The sequence below is a fragment of the Panicum virgatum genome, chromosome 9N, assembly GCF_016808335.1.
Source record: "Panicum virgatum strain AP13 chromosome 9N, P.virgatum_v5, whole genome shotgun sequence".
In the NCBI taxonomy this organism is placed as follows: Eukaryota; Viridiplantae; Streptophyta; class Magnoliopsida; order Poales; family Poaceae; genus Panicum; species Panicum virgatum.
The window spans coordinates 8,616,853-8,640,700 of record NC_053153.1 but is presented as its reverse complement, the minus strand read 5'-3'; the positions used below and the strand labels follow the sequence as shown (position 1 = coordinate 8,640,700).

The 23,848-nt window shown below is 42.2% G+C and overlaps 4 protein-coding genes across 7 annotated transcripts; 2 read left to right on the top strand and 2 right to left on the bottom strand.

The window, feature by feature from the left end:
- Nucleotides 1–175: 175 nt before the first annotated feature.
- Nucleotides 176–2,990, bottom strand: LOC120690593 (inositol 3-kinase-like). Its single transcript, XM_039973299.1, has 2 exons — nucleotides 1,983–2,990; nucleotides 176–677 (listed from the first exon to the last, which is right to left on the bottom strand). Exons 1-2 carry the CDS (start codon nucleotides 2,928–2,930, stop codon nucleotides 483–485), a joined length of 1,143 nt encoding a protein of 380 aa, XP_039829233.1. The 5' UTR covers nucleotides 2,931–2,990; the 3' UTR covers nucleotides 176–482.
- An 891-nt stretch (nucleotides 2,991–3,881) lies between these two features.
- LOC120690162 (vacuolar protein sorting-associated protein 51 homolog) lies at nucleotides 3,882–15,233 on the top strand. 2 transcript variants are annotated; one of them, XR_005681606.1, is made up of 21 exons: nucleotides 3,893–4,192; nucleotides 5,410–5,549; nucleotides 5,668–5,722; nucleotides 5,805–5,912; nucleotides 6,479–6,577; nucleotides 6,672–6,749; nucleotides 6,886–6,963; nucleotides 7,092–7,166; nucleotides 7,443–7,543; nucleotides 8,508–8,575; nucleotides 8,954–9,027; nucleotides 10,096–10,162; nucleotides 10,337–10,452; nucleotides 11,006–11,272; nucleotides 11,362–11,478; nucleotides 12,084–12,155; nucleotides 12,244–12,294; nucleotides 12,549–12,776; nucleotides 14,068–14,244; nucleotides 14,376–14,866; nucleotides 14,976–15,233. XR_005681606.1 is itself a non-coding variant. In XM_039972703.1 (20 exons), exons 1-20 carry the CDS (start codon nucleotides 3,968–3,970, stop codon nucleotides 14,493–14,495), a joined length of 2,316 nt encoding a protein of 771 aa, XP_039828637.1. In that variant the 5' UTR covers nucleotides 3,882–3,967; the 3' UTR covers nucleotides 14,496–14,712. The 2 variants fall into 2 exon arrangements, 1 of the variants encoding a protein (XP_039828637.1); XM_039972703.1 differs by lacking the exon at nucleotides 14,976–15,233 and having other exon boundaries at nucleotides 3,882–4,192; nucleotides 14,376–14,712.
- A 735-nt stretch (nucleotides 15,234–15,968) lies between these two features.
- LOC120688253 lies at nucleotides 15,969–19,312 on the bottom strand. The gene is made up of 9 exons (XM_039970495.1): nucleotides 19,114–19,312; nucleotides 18,816–18,998; nucleotides 18,600–18,697; nucleotides 17,817–17,907; nucleotides 17,522–17,725; nucleotides 17,159–17,415; nucleotides 16,824–16,914; nucleotides 16,524–16,740; nucleotides 15,969–16,438 (listed from the first exon to the last, which is right to left on the bottom strand). The coding sequence occupies exons 1-9, from the start codon at nucleotides 19,243–19,245 to the stop codon at nucleotides 16,224–16,226; spliced, it is 1,488 nt and encodes a 495-aa protein (XP_039826429.1). The 5' UTR covers nucleotides 19,246–19,312; the 3' UTR covers nucleotides 15,969–16,223.
- A 162-nt stretch (nucleotides 19,313–19,474) lies between these two features.
- Nucleotides 19,475–23,810, top strand: LOC120688254 (telomerase Cajal body protein 1-like). 3 transcript variants are annotated; one of them, XM_039970497.1, is made up of 14 exons: nucleotides 19,475–19,840; nucleotides 19,937–19,995; nucleotides 20,470–20,550; nucleotides 20,626–20,720; nucleotides 20,814–20,896; nucleotides 21,468–21,571; nucleotides 22,004–22,143; nucleotides 22,214–22,261; nucleotides 22,387–22,439; nucleotides 22,814–22,898; nucleotides 22,987–23,053; nucleotides 23,142–23,252; nucleotides 23,345–23,410; nucleotides 23,507–23,810. In XM_039970497.1, exons 1-13 carry the CDS (start codon nucleotides 19,530–19,532, stop codon nucleotides 23,395–23,397), a joined length of 1,290 nt encoding a protein of 429 aa, XP_039826431.1. In that variant the 5' UTR covers nucleotides 19,475–19,529; the 3' UTR covers nucleotides 23,398–23,410; nucleotides 23,507–23,810. The 3 variants fall into 3 exon arrangements, with proteins under 3 accessions (XP_039826431.1, XP_039826430.1, XP_039826432.1); XM_039970496.1 differs by having other exon boundaries at nucleotides 19,476–19,840; nucleotides 23,345–23,810; XM_039970498.1 differs by having other exon boundaries at nucleotides 19,478–19,840; nucleotides 20,647–20,720; nucleotides 23,345–23,810.
- Nucleotides 23,811–23,848: the final 38 nt, after the last annotated feature.

Sequence of the window (23,848 nt, the reverse complement as noted above, 5' to 3'; positions counted from 1 at the left end):
ATCAAAATTTTGCTGTGGTTCAGGTTTCAGTGACCATAAAAGGTTAGATGTTAAAAGTGAATTCCGTCACCGGTGACGTGTTAAACAGATTTCATGCGTGTTAGCCGTTCAGCCGTTCTCGGCTCTTTCGTCGTTTTCTGGCAGGGTAAAATGCTAGATTTGGTAAGAATTAGCGTAGGTGGAGTCGAAGGTTAAACGCACGAAGCTCGAAAGCCCAAAAGAGCACAATCGTTCAGCGTACACAGCATGACACCCCAGCTGATCGGTTGGCTTCATTTTTCTCATCGGCTATTACAGCCTTACAGGCAGAACCGAACCCTCGTCATCAGGATAGTAGTATAAGCTGGAGACAGCGTATGCACAGACATTCTTCACTTGTTGGCTACGTGTTTACACAGACCTCAATGTGAAATCTGGATGCAGTGCTGCGTTATTCTGCCACAGTTTGGCGTCTTAACTGCCTCTCCCAATGAATTCAGGTCCTATGTCAAGCAAATATCACCACCATTGCAGTTTGCCGGATCAGCTTGATGCTGTTCAGACATCAGCATCGCTACTTCTCGGAGAGCTGCGTGTAACTCATCGTGCATATTTGACCTCTCCAAGGTAAAAGTGGTTCCGTTTATACATGGACTTGGTCGTTTTGTTGTCTTATCTTCAAGTATTTCTTTAACAGCCTGCATCCAGGTGAAATGAAGAAAAGCTCATAAGATTCCATAAGAACTGGAGCACTGAGTATGCAAAATACACATTAACAACTGATATATGCCCCTGACTAATACCATGAAATTCTATATGCAGACTTCCAGGACTCAACTGTTGAGCAGCAAGGAAAGATATACAAACAGTAATTCTTTACTGTTAGACCAAAAATCATGATTGGTCCCTAGAAACCGGACAAAAAATCAAGATTGTTAGCCCCAGAAACTGAAATCTAGATTGTTAGGCCCAGAAACTGGAAACAGATTCAAAGGCTACTACATTGGGTATCCCTAAATGATCTCGGGGAAGGTGTAAATGTGACAAGTGATAATTGAACCAACGGTCCTCAACAAAAGGAGACGGCAGTATTGTGGATGTTAGAATATATTCTTCTAGCCAACCATTTCACAAAAGCGACCTCAGTCACCATCCACATGAATTGAATGTGAAGTGATAGGTCAAAGATATATGCTAATGCTAGCCACAAATGTATTTTGAAGGCATACCATAACTAGAAGGATCATAATTCATAACCGATCGAGTGGAATCTTCACATCAGACATTTACTCAATGTTCTCATTCTAGCTATTGACTGGCTGACTGCTAACTAAGGGGGTGTTTGGATCCAAGTGCTAATGTCTAAAAATGCTAAATTTTAGCATTAGCATATCCAAACAGAAGTGCTAATGGGGTGTGCTAAACTTTAGACAAGACTCCAAAACTTTAAAAAAGTGTATGAGTGCTAATAGGTCCTAAAGTTTAGCACCCAACATTAGCCCATCCAAACAGTCCCTAATACTGCGCTACGACCACCGGACACTTTATTTGCCAATGAACACCATCATTTTCTTTTATGGCTGCTTCCACCCTGAAAATACAAGATCTGATATTTTCTTCAGCCAGAAAGGTACTAAATGGTTGTCGGATGATTCAGTATGTTAGCCCTTCACAATATCGTTAGAAGTCTACATTAGAAAGCTTGAAATTAAACCAAATTTTCGAGACTCATGCCAAAAAGATCACGTCTCTCACATCTTGCCTAATGCCTAGCTAGCAACTGGATACTACTCCAGCAGAGGACTAAATCATCTGGAAATGTCATTGATGAAATTTTGTGTTATTTCCAAATTCCAACCTTCCGGGCTTAAAGCAGCTATAGCTTGTTAGAGCTATGATTTTGGATCTAATATGTCATGCATTCAATAAATTGGCGAAGGATTTCATTGAGTAACAATTGTTCTTCCGAATTCGAGTATTCAAGGAGCTCAACAAGTACAAACCTGCAACATCTTGGGATGGAAGGTGGGCACGCCGACCTGCGAGACCGCGGCGGCGCCAAAGAAGTTCCCCAGCAGCGCAGCGTCCGTTGCAGAGAGCCCCCACAACAGGCCGGCCGCAAAACCAGCCAGAAAGCTGTCTCCGGCGCCAGTGGGGTCCACCTGAATGGCGGGGAACGGCGCGACGCGCGCCTCTCCTTCGAACCAGAACAGCCGGCACCCGTCCCTCCCCTCCGTCACGATCACGCAGCACCGCCGCCTCGCCGTCTCCACCCCCACGTAGGGCGCCTCCTCCGACGACGCCTTGAGGAACGCCACCCTGGGGAGAATCCGCGAGTACGGAGTATCTTCAAGCGACACGTGGCAGACGGCGCCGTCGCCGTCGAACGCCCGGATCAGCGCCTGCGCGTCCACGAGCACCGCGCAGCAGAGCCGGATCATCCGCTCGAGCGTCTCCGGTAGCACCTCCCCAGCGACGCCGACGGCGAGGCCGTAGGCGAAGCGGCGATCAGGGAGGTCGGCGGGGTAGATCGGGTCGCAGGCGCGCACGCGCCGGAGCTCTCGGTCGGGGGCGTGCGCCGAGGCGGCGGCCTCGGAGAACTGCGCGTGGAAGGATGTGGTCGGCGACGCGCATAGCAGCGGCGGGCGCCGAGCGGGCGCCGGCGCGGACGCGTAGGCGAAGTCGTGCCCCACCTTGGAAACCACGACGAACGGGGCCGCCTCCTGCTCCTCCTCCTCCCGGGGCGACGCGGCATCGAGCACGTTGGAGACGAAGGCGGCGGCCCCGCCGAGCGTCTCCCCCACCACGCGCCCGCCCCGGATCAGCACGTCGTGGCAGTAGCTCCCCACCACCATCCCCTCGAGCGCGGGCCCGCCCTTCGACGCCAGCAGCAGCAGCTGCTGATTCTCCCCTTCCTCAAGCGCGTCGTCGAGTTCTGCCGCGAGCGGCATCGCGGCGGGTAGGCGCCACGGGGCGGGGCGGAGGGGGAAGCGTTGGGGGGGGGGGGGGGGGGTGGCGGAGGTGTGCGACGGCATCGTAGGGGAGGGGGGAGATGCGGCGCGGTGGGGAATAAAAGCGCGGGGGCGGGGTGGACGCCGGGGCGGCGACAAGCGGGGCTTCACACTTCACAGATGCCGCGGGCGCGGGGTCTGCGGCGGGACACGTGGTGGCGACGCACGTGTGAGCTGGTGCGGCGGCGGTGGCAGCTGACGCCGCCCGGCGCGTTGGAGTTTGGGATTTTCGTCGGAGCCTGACAGCCTGGATCGTCGGGCCTGGAGGGGAGTAGCTGACTAGTACTCCTACGAGTAGATGCTGAGACTATTGCATCCTGCTGGCTACTCCTGCTCTGTCGTGATTCATGATCTCAAACCGCTTGGCGCGAGGCCGTACATTATTGTTTACGGTAATTGGCCCTTTCGTATTTACGTACTACTCGTACATACGAGTAACGCGCTGCCGTGCGTGAAACGACGTGTGTGGCGCGCCGATCTTTTGATCAATCGTCTCTTTCTGAAGAAGAAACGATTTACGGCCCATAACACGAGTTACTCTGTTACTTTGTTACAGCATCTCTAAGAGACTAGAAATTTCTAACTTCATCTGATGGTACGTCTTCTCTCAATCTCTCATATCATTTAAGCTTTAAACGGTGTACACTCGCAAAGCTAGACTACATAAAAGTTTTAATATAGCATACCTATTGCAATGGCCAGTATCGAGATCCGAGTAAAATGACAGTTGAATTTGATATAGGACGTGGACGAAATGCAGAACAAACACAGTGGGTGAAGTGAACAACTTCGTTTGCATTTCTTAAGCCCTTGTAAATTCGGAATACCACAGAGCTATCTGCGTAAAATTCCGCCGGGGAAGGAAAACTTCCCCAAACCCCCCTTGCCATTCTCCAGTCGACCACGCCGATCCACTCCTACAGCCTCCGGTCTCCCCGGCGTCCCGACTCTGAGCCCTGCCGCGAAGCCTCACCGCCATGGCGACAGCCAGTGGCGCCCCGCCGCCGGCAATGGACGAGAAGGCCCGGCGCACGCGCGACCTCCTCGCCAGCTTCTACAACACCGACCCCTCTGCGGCCGCTGGCGCCGGGGCCGCGTCCCCCGCGTCCCTGGCGCGGCACTCCCCCACCGCGGCTGTTGCGTCGCCCCTGGACTCCATCAACTCCACCTCCTTCGATCCCGAGACCTACTTGAATGTTCTGGTTAGTGTTTTCGTCTGATCCCGGCGCCCTCTCTGGCTTTCTCTCCCTGATCTCTCAGATCCAGCTCCCTGCTTCTCCGCCTGATCGTTTCGGTTGGGGACATTTTGCGTAGACTTTGAACGAATGTGATTGAACTGTGACCTGAAATAACCTCGAATTGTTATGCTATGTGTAGAATTAACCCGATTAAGGCACATTGCATTTCGTATGGAGATCAGTTGAGCTGAAATGGCGGTTCCTATGATGCTGTTAACTTAGTTTCTGATTTATTTGTAGGTCTCATGTAGCTGTGTTTTGGATGAAATTTTGTTCGATCATTATGTGATTATAATATTATAATTCTAACTGTGCTCAGGGAATGAAACCATGAAGGTATGGTAAATCGTAGTTTTGGTTTTACCAAAACAGATGAAATTGAAATTTTGAATTGGAGCATTCTACCAGTACAGGCTACTTACATAACTTGCTTAGTTCATAACGGTGATGTTGAACATTGCATGTGAATGTAGATTGTGTTTTGTAAGTAAAATCCTGATCAATTTCACTTCCAGTTTGCGATCTTTACACCCGGATGGTATTCAGTTTTCATCAGAAAGATCAAATTTACTGCCATACTACTTACAGTGTCAGTTTGCTTGCAAAGTTGACAGTTTACTTAGACTAGTTAGTTTACACTCGCACTACCTTTCTATAGTATCAGTTTCCGTTATGTACTTAGATTAGTATGACCTATCAGTGACATTTATTACAATTGCTGAACATTACCCTTCTTGCCACACTTGAATAGCTTGAGTTATTCAGGCTGTTCCTTGCAGTGTTGGGTACTTACTGCCACAAACCGTTTTACGAATGCTTAAATGGCTTTGAGTGTTTTTCTATATGGACTGTACATCTTTGGCTTGTGCCCCAACTGTCCTTATTAAATAATTGGCTAGCTGGCATTTTTTTTCTAATTACCAATGAGTTAACCAATGTTTGGCAAGAAAATGTATAGAATGTGACCAAAGGGATATGGACATGCCAAAATTTCACAACCATTCAAACAAGTGCCAAATTCTTAGGGGGTTACTGAACGTTGGTAAGGTTGTTTGGGGCCCAAAGCGCACACCCTAATATTGTTTGTTTAACATATAAAGCAGTAGGACCATGATGTCAAAGTTTAGTTTGTTAGCTCCAATATCTATGCGGAGAGTTCTCACTTCCCTTGTGTTTTTTAGGTGCAACAATCGAATCTGGAAGGTCTTTTACAGAGGCATGTGAAGATGGCTGCTGAGATCAAGAATCTAGACACAGACTTACAGATGCTAGTGTATGAGAATTATAACAAGTTTATTAGTGCAACTGATACTATAAAAAGGTGATGCTTATTTCTTATTGACAGCTCAGACTTCTTCTGTTAACCAGTTTGATGTGCTAGTGGTATTATTTTCTGTAATTGTAATGTTTATCTCTATGTATCCATGATTTTGCTGCAGGATGAAGACTAACATTGTTGGAATGGAGGCAAATATGGAGCAACTCCTTTCAAAGGTATGCATCATCTCGTTGTTGGTATACTGTAGACTCATTTTTACATGGTTGAACCAATTTATGTTTTCTTTATTTTTTTCAGATAACATCAGTGCAGTCAAAAAGTGACACAGTGAACACATCTCTTTTCGACAAAAGGGAAAACATAGAGAAATTACACCGCACACGCAATTTGCTCCGAAAAGTTCAAGTAAAATGCTCTCCTCCTTCCACTATTGTTCTTAGAGCTGACGATTTATGCTGCTTGATTTTTTATTGCCACCAAGAACTAACAATTTGTAGTTTTCTACAGCAAAAATAACATTAGATAGAGTTCACAATAATAACTTAATTAAACCTAAGTGTCATACGGGCATCATAATTGATGCCCCGGCCATTTTGTCACCTTGTGGGAGGCCCAAGTGGCCAATGTATGTAGATTATCACCTAGTTTTGGTGTTGCATAGGAAATGTAGTGGCACAAACCCATGGCAATCGCATATAGCAATTAGATTTAAGTCTTTGCTGCAAGCTAGGAAGATAATGTGGGCAAGTTGTTGTGCATGTGTAGTTTATCTCACTTGAGGATGTCTTTTTATCTCTGGTTACTTGAGAACATGCCTTCAAGATGTTTGTTCAAGGCTGCCTTCTCAATACTTTACTTTTGCATCACTTCAGAGTATTTTGACTGAGTGAATTCTACTAACTAAATGTAGATGCAAAAAAAAAAAAAAACGGATAGAAACTTTTTGATAATGTTAGCTTCCATCTTTGCAGTTCATATATGACCTTCCAAGTCGGCTTAACAAATGCATCAAGACCGAAGCATATGCTGATGCTGTCAGGTTTTTTACTGGTGCAAAACCTATTTTTGAGGTAAATTTGAGCTAAAGTGAATTTCTTATAATCTTATAAAGTCCCTACAAACCTATTTTAGCATACTGTTTTGTCAACTTTCTTCTCTATATAGGCCTACGGAGATACTTCCTTTCAAGACTGTAAAAAGGCATCTGAGGAGGCAATGGATTTAGTCATACAACATCTTCAGGTAATTGTGCGCATTCTGACTCATATGTGTTGAAGAGCTCATAACTATTTGTTCAGATGCTTATGGTTTGTCACACAATCGTAGTATTCTAATCGTATATTGACTTTTGTACTGTTTACCACCCATGAATTTACAGGCAAAGTTATACTCAGATTCTGAACCTATTGAAGCAAGAGCAGAAGCTGTAGTTCTCCTTAAACAATTGAAATTTCCAGTATGTCTTTTATCACTCCTTGTTATGTGCATATTGATGAGGCTGCGTAAGAGCATCGCTTTGTCTTGTATGTGTTGCCTTTTGTTCAGTAAAAACCTGTCTAAGTTTTTCTTTCTACCTCTCAACAGGTGGACAACCTAAAATCTAATCTACTCGAAAAGTTAGAAGACTGTCTCTTGAATCTCCAGAATGAGTCTACACAGGTATATATATATATATATATATATATATATATATATATATATATATATATATATATATATATATATCCATTTAATACCAGGTGCAAGTTTCAAACTGGGACTGGCACAGCTTGTGTGGTCTGTGTTGCGACTAAGCATGAGAAATTTTTGTAATGCGATGTTGCTCTCGCTCTAAATTGTAGCCTATTTTTATTTGTTGTGCCCATTTTACGATTTTGTTTGCAAACTACCATCTTGGCTAACCATCTAATAATCTCTTGTGTTAACTTTTGTTAGGCTTCAATCAGCGACATTTCAAAGACATTCCGTGCTTATTTAATAATATTTCCTGATTCAGAAAAACGTCTCATTGAACTTGCACAAACATTGTTCTCAAAGTAAGTTGAGTTCAGTTCTTATGCAATTCTGCCATCAAAGTGTTAGCTGTCCTTGGATCCTGAATAACTATGTCCTGCCCAAATCTTTGCTGTTAGATCCCTGGATATAAACAAATATTACTTATGTGAAAAGTACATTAGATGCCTTCTTTCACTAGTGATGTAAAAAAAATTAATCCTGAAAGATAGGACTGCAAGTTGACATATGTCTATAAAGCTTTGCAGATACTTGAGATGTTGATCTCTTTTAGGGTTTTTATTTTAAATTCTTGAGAAGATCAAAGGAGCTTGGGCGGTGGGTGGGGATTGACTGTGGCAGGGGTGGACTAGAGGGGCCTTCCCCTCTGCTTGATATATTATCTAGTTAGCACCAGAAAGGTTTCATAAAAAATAAGAAAAAACCTTTATTGGCTCCTATTAGATTAGCAATTTGGATTCCTGTATACATTATTCGTGCTCAACCCCTGCGGCTGGGATAATATTGGGATTTGTGGAGTCTAATGTAGCGGGTGTGAATTGGTGTCCCTAATGGGCACCACTGACCCTCTTTAGTTCAGTTGAGTAATTGACCTTTAGGGCACCACTTTGCACCCCGGTCTGATGTGGCAGCTGTCTTCAGGATCTGTTTCCAGAACGGCAAAGAGCTTCGAACAACCTAGTGCATGTCTCATAGTACCAAGTAAATTACAGAGAGAAATAAAACAAAGGGGAATATTTTCTTTTCTATTTCTTCTTTCAGCCATTCCACGTTTAGGCTGTTACATATTCCTTGCTGTGCAATAGGGATGCAAGAAAATTACTCCAATTCACAGTTGTATGAGATCAACTGAAACTCATATAGGTTGACCATATGACCTTGATGCTTGTTTTGTCTTACATTGCTACTATGAAATTCCATGTGTACACTGTTTTTCTCCGACGAGTTTCATACACGCTCAGTATTTCCTTTTTCTTTTGCATGAAGCCGATATGAAACAGTCAGAGAGAATCTGAAGAAAAGAATTTCGTCAACGGATCTGCTGGCAATGCTACGTAAGAACTTTGTCTATATTCTACGTCATATCACCATTGCAATTTTATTTACAGAATATATATAGAACAACAGTGTAATCCTGCATGGGCCAGTCACTGTTGGTATCTGAATTATTCAAAAGTTGTCCCTTCTATAGACAGAATCCTTGTCTCACCATTCTTGACATGAGAAATTAGCAGTTGTTTTGCTGTGCTGTATTGCATGGAGATGGAAACTTACTAGTTCCACTAAGATTTTGCTGTAATGACCTAATAGGATTATTTTGAAACAATCCCCAATACCAAAAAAAAAACACTGTTGCTTAATAACATGATTTTAATATTTGTGAGATTCTTCCATTGTTTCAATTTAATACTGCTATTATTGGGTGATCAAAGGATCCTTGTGGGAGGATGCAACCGCCATCGATGAAGTTATTCCAGAGGCTGCGTTACCAGCTTTTTCTTTGGAGGTTTGACCTGCACATTTGTAATAGTTCCATTTAGTGATATTATAACCTTCAAAGACAAGAATCATATATTTTTCATCTGTGGTTGAAATATCCTTAAACTATCAGATTTAATGTTATGGCTTTCTGTCTTCAATCAGCTTATTCTGCCTACAATCAAAGAGACCATGGGTGGCTAAATTATATGCTTCATTAGTTGGTGTCCTATACTCCTATTGATTTTGCTTGATGGCTTCTTAATATGAAAAATTGGCTTAGATCAGAGCGCCTTTTCTGGCTGGTGTATGGTGTTATTTGCTTCCACTTACTACAGAAGGCATGTGGTGCAGGGTTATAAGGCCTAGTATTTTGGCAGATAATTATGCCCTTATTCTTTGTGACAGTGACTCCTGGCATAGGAGTGGACAAGTCCACCAATTAGTGTGTCTAGCTTTAGGTTTCACAGTAGTTGATAATCTGAATTAACAATGTTCTTTTTATAATGAAGTTAACTGAAATAGATGCTCAATTAGTAGCCACCTATTCACAAAATCATATCAGGTCAACTGTTGCAGTTAGTGTAGGAACTTATTACAAGCATTGGCTTGAATGGGAGTATGATTGTCATTTTAGATCCATTATCTTGGAAACAACATTCTAAAACATCAGTTATAAGTATTTATTTCAATATGCCGTTAATGAGGGTTATAGTATTATATTGCTTAAATTGTGATTATATGGTAACACTTAGCAGCACCCATGCCTCCTCTATGTGACCTAGTAAACTCAAATTTCCTCCGCTGCCTGATATCATGTGCTTTAGTTTACAACTGAGCAAAACCTATTTTGTACTATATGCTTAGCTGTGGATTATTTGTTAGTACACTTTGGCAGTATATCGTTAGTGTATAGGTTATATGATAAGGTTATTTTGAAAATACTGTAGGTTTGCTTTCTCCCTCTTGTTTTCATATTCAGGGGATGGATTGAGTATACTTAAATACCCTTCGGCCATGGTGTTTTTGATATCTTCCATGTCTAGTGTGTATTTCTTAATGCTGATTTTGCATGTGTCATTCTCTTTGTTGTCAGACAACTCGAGACATTATTAGGCAACACATAGCGACTGCCTTTCTTCATCTTCAAAGTGAAATATCAGGTTGTCCCACTCTCACCATAATTTGTCTTCACCTTACAATTCGTTTCCAAAACTGACTTCATCTTTTGATTTTCCAATTACTTATTTTTCCTAAGCTTGTAATGGTACAAGTAGGAAAGTAAAATAAAAAGTCTTTATTAGAAAAATTCATATCTGTTCTATATGGGTGAGCAGATCCCTTGGTCAGAACACATTCAACATCGAATGAGAAACTAGAAGAATTGCAGTTGCAAAATGCTATGGATACAAGCAAAATCAGAGTATCTCAAGGATGTATAGATCTCCTGCAGGTACATATTTTTGGAAGCGTCAGAAAGCATTGAATACGCTATCTTTTATGTTGTCAAACAACTTAAATGTTACTTGCAATCAACTAAATAGCTCATAATCGCACCCAAGCTTTCTATCCCCTCTGTTCCAAAACGTAAAGAGGTTTTAGTTGTTGTAAGTCAAACCTATCTATATTTGACGAAGTTTGTAGAAACATGCACCAATGTCTGATACTGTCAAATTAGGGTCATTGAATCCACCATGGAATATGCCTTGTTAGTGCATTTATTTAATACTGTCATGTTAACAATTTTTATAAACTTGGTCTAAGTTAGAGATGTTTGACTTGGTACAAAACTAAAACCTCTTGCATTTTGTAAAGGAGGGAGTACTATCGATGCCCTTTTATATTTTATGTAAGTTTTTTCCTTTTGTTGGTGGCTCATGTTGGGTTTCATCTCTAGCCTTCCCCAACTTGCTTGGGACTCAAGGCTTTGTTCCTGTTGTTGTGGTAGCATGAGAGCTTTTTTATGTTCTGTTTTGATGTTCTCATTCTGAGCATGCTGCTTTCAGGAATTTTATCATTTGATAGATGGCAATACAGAGGTGCTTCTAAAGCTGAGAGATTTGATTATTGATTGGGTACAAGAAGGTTTTCAAGAATTTTTCCAGAAACTCGATTGGCATTTTCATGTGCTCTCTGGGAGAAGCAAGAGTTTTCCACAAGAGTCTAGTGCTCTGGATTCTGTGCAAATTGATAAGGTCCCAACAGTTTTGGTTCTTATGCTTGCACAACTCTGTGTTTACATTGAACAAACAACTATTCCTAAAGTCACAGAGGTACATTGCTAATTTCACTTGTTCATTGTCCAATGTGCAACTTAAGTACTTAACAATGAAACAGTTCTGACTTCCGTTGCCCTTTTTAGGAGTTGGCTTCTTCATTTTCTGGAGGCGGTGCACGTAGTTACGAGTACGGACCACCTTTCGTACCTGGAGAGATATGTCGTCTATATCGTTCATCTGGGGAAAAATTCTTACACCATGTAGGAAACATTCTCTATCTTCTGTTCTTTTTTGTTCTATAGTTCGTTGTCATTGTGTTTTTATGTAGAGGCTTTTATCCTCTCTTCTATATGGTTTGTTTTTCCTTTGCTTCTCTAGTATGAAATAACAGAAGTGCTTATAGATAGAGAAAAAAAGGCTTGCAGACTAGTAGTTTCTCTTATACTATCAGATCTTGCTTTTACAAAACATTATTAAATAGAGACACAGTGAGATGTGTGCACTATTTTAGTCTATTTTGAATATTGTGAGAATCAACAACCTATTCTATCTCATACACTCAACTTGAAAAGCAATGTTGGTATATGTATGATATCTTGAGTCAAAAAAAGCATCGATAGTGCCATGCCCATTACTTGCTCTAGAGTTTTGTTTCCAAAAGCAGAACCACCTTTGGTTTCTAAGCAGTTGGGTTGCAGACTCCCAGTTTACATGTGAAGGGCCAATGTCCCATGCTGTGGGAACATATGTGGCTCTTCTGTTTATATAATCCAAAATTGCTTATTCCTTTTCTCTGTTAGACGAGCAAATTCTTTTTATTAGGTCTGGCAGTGCCAATAACTGAATATTATGTTCCTTGGAGCAGTACATAAATATGAAGACTCAGAAGATCTCCAAACTTCTTAATAAGCGATTTACAACACCTGTTTGGATAAAGGTTAGCTTCGTATTCAAAAGAAAATATTTGTCAAGTGTGATTCTGCCCTTTTTGTTAGCTCAAATTTGCATTTCTTCTTCTAAAACAGCACAAGGAACCACGGGAAGTAAACATGTTTGTTGATCTACTTCTCCTTGAGGTTTGTTCGGTCCCTTTTCCTATTTTGTTATGTGTGCCTCTAATGCTAGCATGCTTACGAATCTGTAGTTGTCCTTCCATTATCATATGAATTTAGATGTCGGTACTTGGTAGTCTTGAGCTTTTATGTCCTCACTACTTCAAATTGCTAGTACCTGCTTAAAAAATTCAGACAAATGAACACATCCTGGAGCTTTCAGGCTTAAGTTTTTTAAGTTTTTTTTTTAAAGTTAAGAGATCTTATTTTCCTTGTAGTTCAATGGTGTGGTATCTGAAGTCAAGCAGATCTTGCCTGGTCTAATTCGTCGACATCGACATTCTGATAGCACTGGCAGCACAACTTCCTCTAGAAGCAATCCAATGCGAGAAGACATGTTGAACCGATCAAACACAAACCGTACCAGAAGTCAGTTTTTGGAAAACCACCTAGCAAAGTTATTTGAGCAGAAAATGGAAATATTCACCAAAGTTGAATACACACAGGTGATCACTTGGAATTGCCAAATTCTCCTTTATATTAGAAGTAAAAAGATGTGGTTTTGGGCATATGTTTTCATTCATGTTTTAGTTTTTTATAAATATTTGGACTAGGGGCATCATGCTGCATTAGCACAATGGACATTTGTAGTTCTGGCAGACGTTCACACATTTGAATATACGTTGTGTTTGTTTTCAAGTGAATACAGTCATTCTTGAGCTTGCTTGTATAGGAAATATGTTTTTCAACAGCGGCAAGTTATGTTTTTTATTTACTTGTGCCCATGTAACATGATGAGTATAGAAAACTTGCAACAATTGCTAAAGAATGGCCTACTTCAAGGGACTGATGTAGACTGTGTAACCTGGTCATTTTGTGCATTTTTTAGTATTCATGATTTGTGCCTTTATCTCTCTCATCATTGATGACTACTGTTGGTGTATATGTGAGCCTATGTATAGAGGCCCATCTAGAGGCTCATGTGTAGGATCTATATATCCCACCCTTCTAGGGTTCGGAGGAATACAAGCCATTATTCTCTCCTACAACTACACTTAAGTTTCAATTAATTTTATTTAGGCTGTAGGAATATACTATGCTGTGCTGTGAATTCTGTTGATTGTAGCAAAATATATCTGTTGACATGCAAAAGTGGGATGCTAACAAGATATTATTAACATCTCAGTCATATGAGCTTGTCGCAGCGGGAAGGTCATCGTCATTTCTTTTTCTTTTCAGTCTGTCCTTATTCGGTTCTGCCTGTTTCCTCCTAAACCCCCTTTTAAATTCAAAGGACATACAGAAAGGAAATTGCATCTATTTTATATTGCAAGCTTCAACTTGTTGCAGTGGGAAGGTCATCATTATTTCTTTTTAGTTTGACCTTGTTCAGTTCTGCTGGTTCGGCATCTAAACCCCCTTTTAAATTCAAAGGACATACCATAGGAAATTGTATCTAGTTTATATCGCAAGCTCAAATTTGCACCAAATGAAGAAACATTAAAATTCAAAAGCGAAAAAATAACACTGCATAGAATTTCTCTTAAAACCCACTGCAATGCCAAATGCAGCATAATCTGTAGAATGCATTATCTGAATGAGGTCACAAAGCCGCTCATCATTAGAATTTTCTGATGCTTGTTGTGGCAGATATGCTAGTTCAAATTATGAACTACAGATATGCTAGTCAAATTATGAGCTAACTTGCCCAGCTATAAAGTATAATTTTCTTTCATCTATAGGGACATCACCCAGCTGCTTTTGATTGTAATTCCTTGTATTCTGGTTAAATTTCAGGAATCTGTAATATCTACTGTCCTCAAGCTCTGCCTGAAAAGCTTGCAAGAATTTGTCCGTCTTCAAACTTTCAACCGAAGTGGATTTCAGCAGATTCAGCTGGATATGGAATTTCTTAAGAGCTCCCTTAAGGAGTTTGTGGATGATGAAGCAGCTATTAGCTTTTTACTCAAAGAGGTCAGATAACTGCACGTCACATTGGATTTGCCGCTAACTTGTTTCTGCCTGAAACCAGTCAAAAACTTCTTTTGTGTGCTCTAATTGTTCCTTATTGCGCTTGCTTTTAAATTGATTCTCATATATTTCAGGTGAACAATGCTGCCCATGAGAGATGTCTTGACCCAATCCCTCTTGAGCCCCCCATATTGGATAAGCTCATAAATGCAAAACTTGCCAAAATTAAAGAGCAAAACCCAAATATGCAGTAGCTATGCGCGGATTGTTAACATTAACTACCATTCAGTTCCATCCAATTGAATGTACACTCTTTTGAGTGAGGTGTGCAGCTGCATATGGTTTAGGGCAGGCAGCATGTTGTCGACTGTATGTAAATCTTGAGTCACTTGAACTGAACAACAGTCCCCAAATTTATACTAGTATACTTAATTTGAGGTGGTTGGCCTCTCAGCATCCCCTTTTGCTTGTCAACCTACCATTAAATTGTTCTTCTCTACATTGTCGAGTTCAGCTATGTGTCAGGAGAGTTTTGGTCCGATATTAATCAAACAGGAATTGTGAAGTTGTTGAATGAAGATAGGTACATACAGTATTCTGAGGACACTGCACGTGTAGAAATTATGTAAGCATTCTTTAACTCTACTTCACATGATCTTGTGTTAACTGTTAAGTGATGTCATTTGTATTTCATGAAGGGCTTATTGGCATTCATACTTTCACCCTATTAACAGATTGGCTACTATGATCAAGCACCTGATGGGCAACTACTCTATCATTACTTTTTTGGAAAGCAATGACAAAATTATCACATGAAGTTTGCTTGTCGGGATTGTGATATCCCTTTTTACGCCCTTATTGTTTTTTTCTAATTTCTCATCTTCAGTTGTATCATCTTTGCTTTCAGCTATAGTTTCGTGTGGTCCGTGACCCAATTTTGCCTTTTGTAACATATATGTTTGCTCGCTAATCAGTAATCACGTTTTGAGTTGTATTGCTTTCTTTGGAATAACATTTTTAACTTTCACTTATCATAGAAATAGTAGGTAGAGGTGAATGTCGATCCGATCCACTGGATTGTCGCACATACAGTGTTGGCTACTTGGTTAAGTAGCTACAAATACATGGGAAATTTAGGGGACGTTTAGTTAATGGCCCCAATGAGCCAAGACAATTTTTGTCGGTGCTAACAGAATTCGGCCGGCCTTTGGTTGTTGGTCAAGTTTTGGCCATGTCCAAAAAAGTTTTGGACTGCCAAAATCTTCATAATCAACACGAATGTAAAGGGGCACTTGGTGATCATGAGATATTTGAAAACTACAATTTTTTATACTTACTTGAAAACTACAATTAAGCTAAAGCTTGAAGATATCTAGATGAGTTCGGTAGAACACTGATTTGAACACTGATTTCAGTCCCTACGGTAGTCCTAGCTAATGAATTGATTCCTCCCTTCGCTTACCATCCTGCCTTCCTGGTAGGTCACCTGTTGCTACAGTAGTAACCCGACCATTGTCGGGTTGGGACCTCGTCCGAGCTAATGTGTCTGTTACGTTCCCATCCCGCTCAGCTTGGACAGCTACGAGCACAATCCCACATGGGTAGGGAGCATACCGGCTTTAACTGAACCTTTCGTGTGAACTGTTAAGAGCATTTTTTCGAAATGCCACGATCGTCAAAATAAATAAACAGAATCCTGTACGGACTGTGCAGTACACTGCCAGCTATATTTTGAACATATCAGTTCACTTGTATGTTGAACACCAGTAATTCATTGTTCTCAGAGGAAAAAACAGAGAGCAACAATTTTCCATGTGCCATGGCATACAGACATGAATACATGACAACTAACCAACATGCCTAGTGTGGTTCGTTCCATAGCTAGAGGCCCTAATTCTGCCAGCCCTGAAGGGTTCCACTCACACAAATTTACAGAAATGGCTAACAATAGCAGCAATGCTCGGAGAGAAACCACTCCTCAATCAGGCACTTGGCATGGAAGCGCAAACGACAACGTAGGCCAGGTACTGCAGGGCGTCTTGTAGCTTGCTGACAGCACTAGTTTGATCGGAATTCAGATGTTTGGATATCGACTTAGCCTTCTCCTGCACCGACTTCTGATTTGGGAGATCGTCCTGCTTGTCAGCGAGAGCATTTTGTATGGTTGCCGCATAAGCTTCAGCCACATCCGAGATTCCTGCAGATAAAGATGTGTGAAAATTGAAATTTACACGTCCTACATAGAGTATTCAACCAATCACGATTCACGAGAGGACCATTACCTGTAGCAAAACTAGTAGAGACCTTTTCCATATCCACAGAGATGGATTGCACTTTCCATCTGATTATTTTAGCTTTTGAAATAGGATCTTCAGGCCAATCAATCTTAATGCCGTTTTCATCATCTTCTTCATTCTTTGATTTGTTGGTGGCAGATATTACTGACTTTCCTAGTACCAGAAACTGAGAAACTGCAAGGCAGCACATCTCTGATAGTCTCTGCAAGAAGAGTTTTTTTCTTCCTCAGAAATATCCAGAGTTTATTTGCAAAGGATGACAAACATTATATAGTATGTACATACATGAACACCCTCTGAGTGAATGGTCTCTAGCCTATTGGTAGTTCGTTTGATAATCTCATTTGGAGAAAGCCCACCCAAAGCAGTGGTGAACCTGCAAAGGTGATAAATGTGATGACAGTCTCATGAGTGCTTTTGAAATGGATGCTGAAAAATGAAGTTAAACCATGCTTCTTATATACATTGGACTTTTAAAGATGATCCTGTCTTTCTAGTAAGCTAAATGCTAAAATGGCTCTATATAGATGAACATGATTTCACTAATTTCATCATTGCTTAACAGAACTAAAGTAACAGCATACATGTTTTGAATTTAGGAGTTAAGGATATATGTATACCCTGCGGCCATCTTAGCAGCTTTGCTAACACTTGTTTCACATAACTTCTTCATCTCAGCATCACCGTCAGTATCAGCTGATTCAATCTTCTTCCCTTTGTCAGAGTCTGGTCCATCTTCCTCAGCATTGGTGCTAAGACTAAATATCTGTTGTATTTCTTTGAGCTTTCCATCATAATAAGTTTTCTGCTCAGCATTTAGTTTTCCCTTTTTCCTATTAAACAACAATGCATAGTGGCTTGATAGTGCTTCCAGTTCCTATTGCAAGGGGAAAAAACAGAGACCACACTGAACTAAGAGAGAAAAAAGGGAGAAAATATTGAAAACTAAACACACAATAACCTTGGGAAAACAAGGTAATCACCTCTAATTGATCAGGGCCTCCATAAATATAGAAGCATCTGTCAAATGAGACTTCTTCAAACTGCTCCTCTTCTGTCTGCTGGTCACCTTCACCAGTACTACCTTTATCGACTTCCATACCAGTTTCTTCAACAATAAACTCCATTGTCTCCTTTCCAACACGTTCAAGCACTTCCATACCTCTTGCTGTAAATGACTTCCCTGTCTGTGATTATTGAACGTATTGAAAGTTTGAAACTATATTCATATCACATATATGCTCTGCAGAAGCAACACAACTACTGAGTCCTAGTTACCTCTAAAATGGTTGGTGCTATTGCAGATGCTTTGGCAGGCAGTTCTCCCTGTTGAATGGTTTCAGCCAAGCTTGAAGCTGAGTTCTCCAATCTAGGAAAGTAACCATGTTACAATAAGAGAGAGATAAATACATCGAACAAACATGTTACTTCTCCAAGTACAGGAGACACACTTGCAGGCTTATTCTTACTGAAGATTCCAGCAATAATAAGGTGTCAGAAAGGTTAACCTGATATTTGATTCTTAAAAACCGAGAAAAGATGCAGATGCAAACTGAGAAAAGATGCAGATGCAAAGTTACCAGATAACAAACCAGCAACATATTTATGATGGAAAGACTGTTTTCAGAATCTCATTGCTGTTTTATACATAAAAAACGTTATGCAATATCACATTATACATGTACACAGACAGCTGAATTGTCAACCAGTAACTTCCAACGTGTATATTCATTTGTCAACAAGTAGGGCATCGTAATACCAGCAGCGTTTGACTTATATGATGTACATTTTTTTGGATCTCACATGTGCACATGCATGATGTAACCAACTAGATCCATAGTTTCGCCAGCAGATAGAGTGGGTGAAGATTCTGAACGATATAAATTATTTAAGGATTTAGTAGTGGGAGGAAGCAATCCTAGGTTGACTCGGCTGTTGCATGTAATGTGGATGAAGTAGCATGGGTGTGTATGTAAACTGAACTAAAATGTTTCTGTTCAATTCACAAGGTTCAAGGCTGTAACAGCAGAAACAGAAGTAGATATGAAATGAGGAATGTACGTTTGAACAAATAGTGAGCCACTCTTCCACGCGGTCCCAAGAGCTTGCCAAGTACTGGTTGTGATGGTCTCCACCGAGTTATCAAAGGCCTTGAGCCCCTGCAGAAACCCACATACACACATTGCAAACAGCAATTCACCAACCATTATCACCGGCATTGCCAAGAACACAGCAGCGAATCAGCGACATTGAGAGAGTGGCAAAGCAGGTGCTTGCCTGGCCCAGGATCGAGTCCTCACTGGCATTCTCCAGCTTGTCAAGAGCCGCCTTGCGTCTCTCCTCCTCCTCCCCTTCCCCCTCCAGTTCCTTCTTCTCCTCCTTCTCCCCGCTATCGGGTCCCGTGTCCTGCTCCAGCGGTTGCTGAATGTCCGCGATGGCACTCTTAGCAACCTCCACCGCCTGCGAGAGACCACACCACAACAATTCATCGAAACCCTACTCCAACCTTGCCACCGAGTGGGGGAAAGATCTAGGCATGGCGTATGAACCGGGCCGAGTGCTACCAAGTACTCACGTTGCGGGAGATCTCGGAGAAGATGGAGAGGCCCCATCCGCCCCAGCCACCAGCCTCCTGCTCGGCGGGTTGGCTCTTCTCGGCGGCCTGCGCCGGCGGCGCTGGCGCTGGCGGCGGCGACTCGTCGGACATGGCGCGTGCGGTTCACTCCTCGCTCTGGCTCAGGCGGACGGATCTAAACTGCAACCACCAAGTGGGGCTCGCGACTCCAACTACCTGGTGGAGTCGGAGAGGAGCGTTGCGTGCCGTGCACGTGGTGTTGTGTTGGGCCCGGCCCGATGCGTCAATGCCCACGACGCTGTTCTAGCCCAGGCCTGCCTGGCTATGATTTGGCTTCGGCCTGGCCCAAAGAGGAACTCAGAACCCCATCGAAACCCCAGGCCTTGTTTGCTTCGCCGGAGAAGAGCAGAGCCGCAATGGCAGCGGCGGAGGAAGCAGCTGCCGCGCCGCCTGACGGCGGCGCAGAGAGCGATCCTGCTGAGATGTCTTTGGCGGGGGTGATGGAGGGGGAGGAGAGAGAGGCGGCGGCGGCGGAGTACTCGTGGCCCCAGCTCCACTTCGACCGCCCGCCCCGCCGGCTCTACCACTTCGCCCGCCAGTTCCGCTCCGTTGCTCCCGCTGCCGGCAGCGGAAGCGGCGAGAACTTCCTAAAAGGCGTCAAGTGGTCGCCCGACGGCTCCTCCTTCCTCACCAGCTCCGACGACAACTCGCTCCGCTTGTTCTACCTGTACGCGCGCTTACCTTCTTCGGAATTCTGATACTCTCTCTAGCGCTCGCGCTGCAAGAGGCTAAAGTTGCTGCGGTTCCTTATTTTCTTGGGCAGGCCGGAGGACGCGTACGGTGGGGCGGAGCACGTTGCCGAGGCCTCTGTTGGAGATCAAGGTAGGTCTGCAGTTTTTAGTTGTTTGTTGTTGCGATTCTGTAGGTGTAAAAAAAAAACTCGGCCGGGTGGGGAAAGACCGCCCCACCGGTATTAGCTTAAGAAGAAGCCTCGGCTTCTCCGACCGAGAAAATCCCCGAACCCTGGCCCCGCCCTGACACTGGGAGACAACCCCTGGGAACTACCTGCCTGGGCCATGTAAGGGTCCTCAGGCCGACTTGGGTCGTCTCACAACCAGTGCTTTGGCACACGGGGCCAGTGAGGGGATTTTTTTACCCTCAGCCTGAAATTCGCTCCCACGGGGAGTCGAACTCAGGACCTGAGGGGTGCTGCCGGAGTGACTAACCAACTGTGCTAGCATCCTTTGGCAAGATTCTGTAGGTGTAACTTGTAAATGCTTGAACTGAATGCTTCGGCTATCATTGGGTTGCCTACTCCTAGGCGCGATTTTTTATCTCCATTTTTCACCTTTTCAGATTCTTATGGTGCATTCCTTCAGGTGAACGAGGGTGAACCAGTGTACGATTTCTGCTGGTACCCGTGTATGTCCTTGTCTGGTGAGTGATGAATTGCTTTCTATGATATGAGCATGTTCATGTTTTTTCCCTTCGCGGTCAATTAGCCAATTTTAGGTGTTTTGTTTGTTTTTGCAGACCCAGCCACCTGTGTATTTGCGAGCACCAGTCGTGATCACCCCATACATCTCTGGGATGCCACCAGTAGGGAGGTAAGACTGACTGGTTGTTCCTGCTTGTTCTGTTTGGTGTATGCATGGCTAACACGTAATTCCGGTTCTGATGCTTCGTTTTGGGAATGGCAGCTCCGGTGCACCTACAGAGCATATGATGCCATGGATGAAATAACTGCTGCACTTTCAATCGCTTTCAATTCCACTGGATCTAAGTAGGTGCCATGCACCAGATTCTTAAGTTGCATTTCATGTTACATAATGAAATTTTCTGGAACATATTGTGTAGAGTCATGGGGTTCTGTTAAATCCTCTCAGTATAGAGAATTGATGGTTTCTACTAAATACTGATATCCTTCTTTGGGATGATGCTTGTATCAGTATCCTACTATTATATTTTAAGATAGTATTGGGGACCTTATTTCAACGGGAAACCACTCTTTTATCAGGTGATTGGGGACCTTACTTGAATGGAAAACCGCTCTTTTATCAGGCATGGGATTTCCGGACTGTCTCCTTAATAAAGAGTCATAATTAGTGGCCTCTTCTTACAATCTGTTTGCTGTTGTTGGGCTATGCTGCTGTGCCCTGTGAAATCTAGTCAGTAAGAGCTACATCCAAAATAGAGATAAACCTGTGCTTTTGAAATACCACCGAAATTAGCGACAACCCCTTATACTTTCGAGTTGATTCCTTTCTTGTTTAGGGAAAAAAATCCATACAAATTGCATATAAAATCTTCTTGACTAAGACTATGTTATTCGCTGGGGTTGTGTTGTTCTATAGGCTCTTTGCTGGATACAACAAAGCAATGAGAGTATTTGATGTTCATCGGCCTGGTAGAGATTTTGATCAGTATTCTTTACTTAAGGGAGATGAAGGGCCAACAGGTGAGTGAAGAATTGAGCTGTGACTTTTGTGTCCTTGACATGCTTTGGAGCACACTACAAATTCTGTTGAAGTATGTAATATATCGATAATTGATTCTCAAAATGTCACATTCTTTTTGCTGAAACAATAGCATTTCAAATTCTGAAACCACCAAAATAACTTCGTGCCAGAGTTTGCTGTTGTACTCCTTATATCATCCTTTAGAGCACTATCAGCAGTGAGGCTGCAAAATTGTGATTAATAACAATGCATTGCATGCCATCTACTCGCACTGGATAAAAATTGGCATTAAACCTTATAGAGTTTTTTATTGCTTTATCTCAGCTCACCTTTTTAATAGCTTTATTCATGAAAATACTGTATTCAATATGACTTGTGAAGTGAAATAAACTTTAGTGTAAGTGCTTCTGAGCACTTTGTTTTGATCACAGGTATAGTATCATCAATGTCCTTCTCTCCTCACAATGGGATGCTTGCTGTTGGCTCATACAGCCAGACAACTGTTGTGTATGCGGAGAGTAATATGGAGGCTTTGTATGTCTTACATGGCCAGCTTGGTGGTGTTACACAGGTTAGGAAAGCAGCCATGTACATTTGAATCTTACCGCATGAAAAGAAGATGACATTGATGAAAATTTCAGGTGCTTTTCTCGAAAGATGGGAACTATCTGTATACTGGAGGGCGCAAGGTATCTATTTTATGAACAATTGATCACTTGGCTTATTATCAGGGAGTTTAGGGTTCGTGTGGCTTGCTCAGATCTACTTGATCTTTTTTGGTCTATGATACCGACATCTATTAATCTTTTATTAGGATCCATACATATTATGTTGGGATATTCGCAATACTGTGGACATTGTTTACAAGTAAGTACTCTATGACAACTCTTCAAAAAAAAAATTCCTTAAAAATCAACGTATTTCTTATAAACTTCTGAATGATTTGATTGCAAGGGCGTTTCTGATGTGATCAGATTCGGAGTTGTTTATTGTTTCTGTTGGTAATTTATGTTTTTCAGTTATTTTACCGTATCTTAATGTTACATTTGGGCAGATTTTATGGTTATTTCTTCAGTTGTGGGTGTAGGGTGTTATACATCATATATGTTTTGACTTTTATATGGGAACTATTTATGTTCCATATCAGCACACTTTTGCTGAATTTTCCAAGTGGAATCATGTTCCTTCTGATTTTATGTTAGTTTTTCTTATATTGTTTTGGTTGTGGTTTCTATAAACAGGTTGTACAGAACAGCTGATACTACTAATCAAAGAATATATTTTGACATTGAGCCCTGTGGTAGACATCTAGCCACTGGTGGGCAGGTGAGCTTCTATTTTCTCTTTTGAGTTGATTTTATTTTGAACCAGAAGCCATTGAAATAGGGATTTTTTTTTTTGTGTGCCTCCACAGGATGGGATGGTCCATGTATATGACCTTCAAGGTGGTCAATGGGTAACAGGCTTCCAAGCAGCAGCTGGTATTCTGAATCGTGTTTCCAAAGGAGTTTTTTAGACTGTCTTTATTTCTGTACTATATCGTTTAAAATCTCATCTACTTGATCTTAGATACTGTAAACGGGTTCTCCTTCCATCCATACCTTCCATTTGCGGCAACATCATCTGGGCACAGAAGATTTGGTATGCAAGATGAGTTTGAAGAAGAGTTAAATTTGGCAGGTGTGTTATATAGACTTTTGGTATTGTCCTACAAATAGCTTTGATGCTTGAATGGCAGATATGACACAGTTCAATTTCCTGGGCACTATCAGGCGATGAGAACTGCTGCTCTGTCTGGATGTTTCCTTCCTTGCAAGAAGCTTGAAACCACAACGGACCATGAGCATTTAGAGAAGATTTAAGATTTTATATGAAGAATGCCGATGCCATATGACGCAACCTGATTGCCATGGACGCTCATTGTGTCGATGCCAGATGATGCCGACGCCTGAGGTTGGATTCAAAGAATTTGTTAGCAGCAGAGCAAATGGCTGCTATTTTTGGTGCTCAGTCATCCGATGGGCCATTGACAACTTCGTGTAATAATGTTGGACAGTCCACGTAGGCTAATGTATTCACTGACGGCTATGTTATTTGGCTTCTTTTGGGGGGCGTTGGAATTTTTTTATCATGATTCATGAGTCTGTAACAATGCCATCCAGGAGTGTGTAACAATGTCATTGACTCATCTGTGATCTAGTGTATAAATTTTAGATTTCCTACCATGATTCGGTCAAATGGGTTGCATTTCACGTCGCTGGTGGAGTGTTTTCCCC

Bases quoted from the DNA above. Each gene is read 5' to 3' on its own strand.
- LOC120690593 (XM_039973299.1), bottom strand. From the start codon at position 2,930: ATGCCGCTCGCGGCAGAACTCGACGACGCGCTTGAGGAAGGGGAGAAT. The intron at 678-1,982 runs GTTTGTACTTGT...ACCTGGATGCAG, and splicing joins TCCATCCCAAGATGTTGCAG to GCTGTTAAAGAAATACTTGA.
- LOC120690162 (XM_039972703.1), top strand. From the start codon at position 3,968: ATGGCGACAGCCAGTGGCGCCCCGCCGCCGGCAATGGACGAGAAGGCC. The intron at 4,193-5,409 runs GTTAGTGTTTTC...TGTGTTTTTTAG, and splicing joins AGACCTACTTGAATGTTCTG to GTGCAACAATCGAATCTGGA. The intron at 6,578-6,671 runs GTAAATTTGAGC...TTCTCTATATAG, and splicing joins GTGCAAAACCTATTTTTGAG to GCCTACGGAGATACTTCCTT.
- LOC120688253 (XM_039970495.1), bottom strand. From the start codon at position 19,245: ATGTCCGACGAGTCGCCGCCGCCAGCGCCAGCGCCGCCGGCGCAGGCC. The intron at 18,698-18,815 runs GCAAGCACCTGC...GGGTTTCTGCAG, and splicing joins AGGACTCGATCCTGGGCCAG to GGGCTCAAGGCCTTTGATAA. The intron at 16,439-16,523 runs GTAATGGTCCTC...CTTTATCTGCAG, and splicing joins CTCTACTAGTTTTGCTACAG to GAATCTCGGATGTGGCTGAA.
- LOC120688254 (XM_039970497.1), top strand. From the start codon at position 19,530: ATGGCAGCGGCGGAGGAAGCAGCTGCCGCGCCGCCTGACGGCGGCGCA. The intron at 22,262-22,386 runs GTATCTATTTTA...ATCTTTTATTAG, and splicing joins TGTATACTGGAGGGCGCAAG to GATCCATACATATTATGTTG. The intron at 23,253-23,344 runs GTGTGTTATATA...GGGCACTATCAG, and splicing joins AGAAGAGTTAAATTTGGCAG to GCGATGAGAACTGCTGCTCT.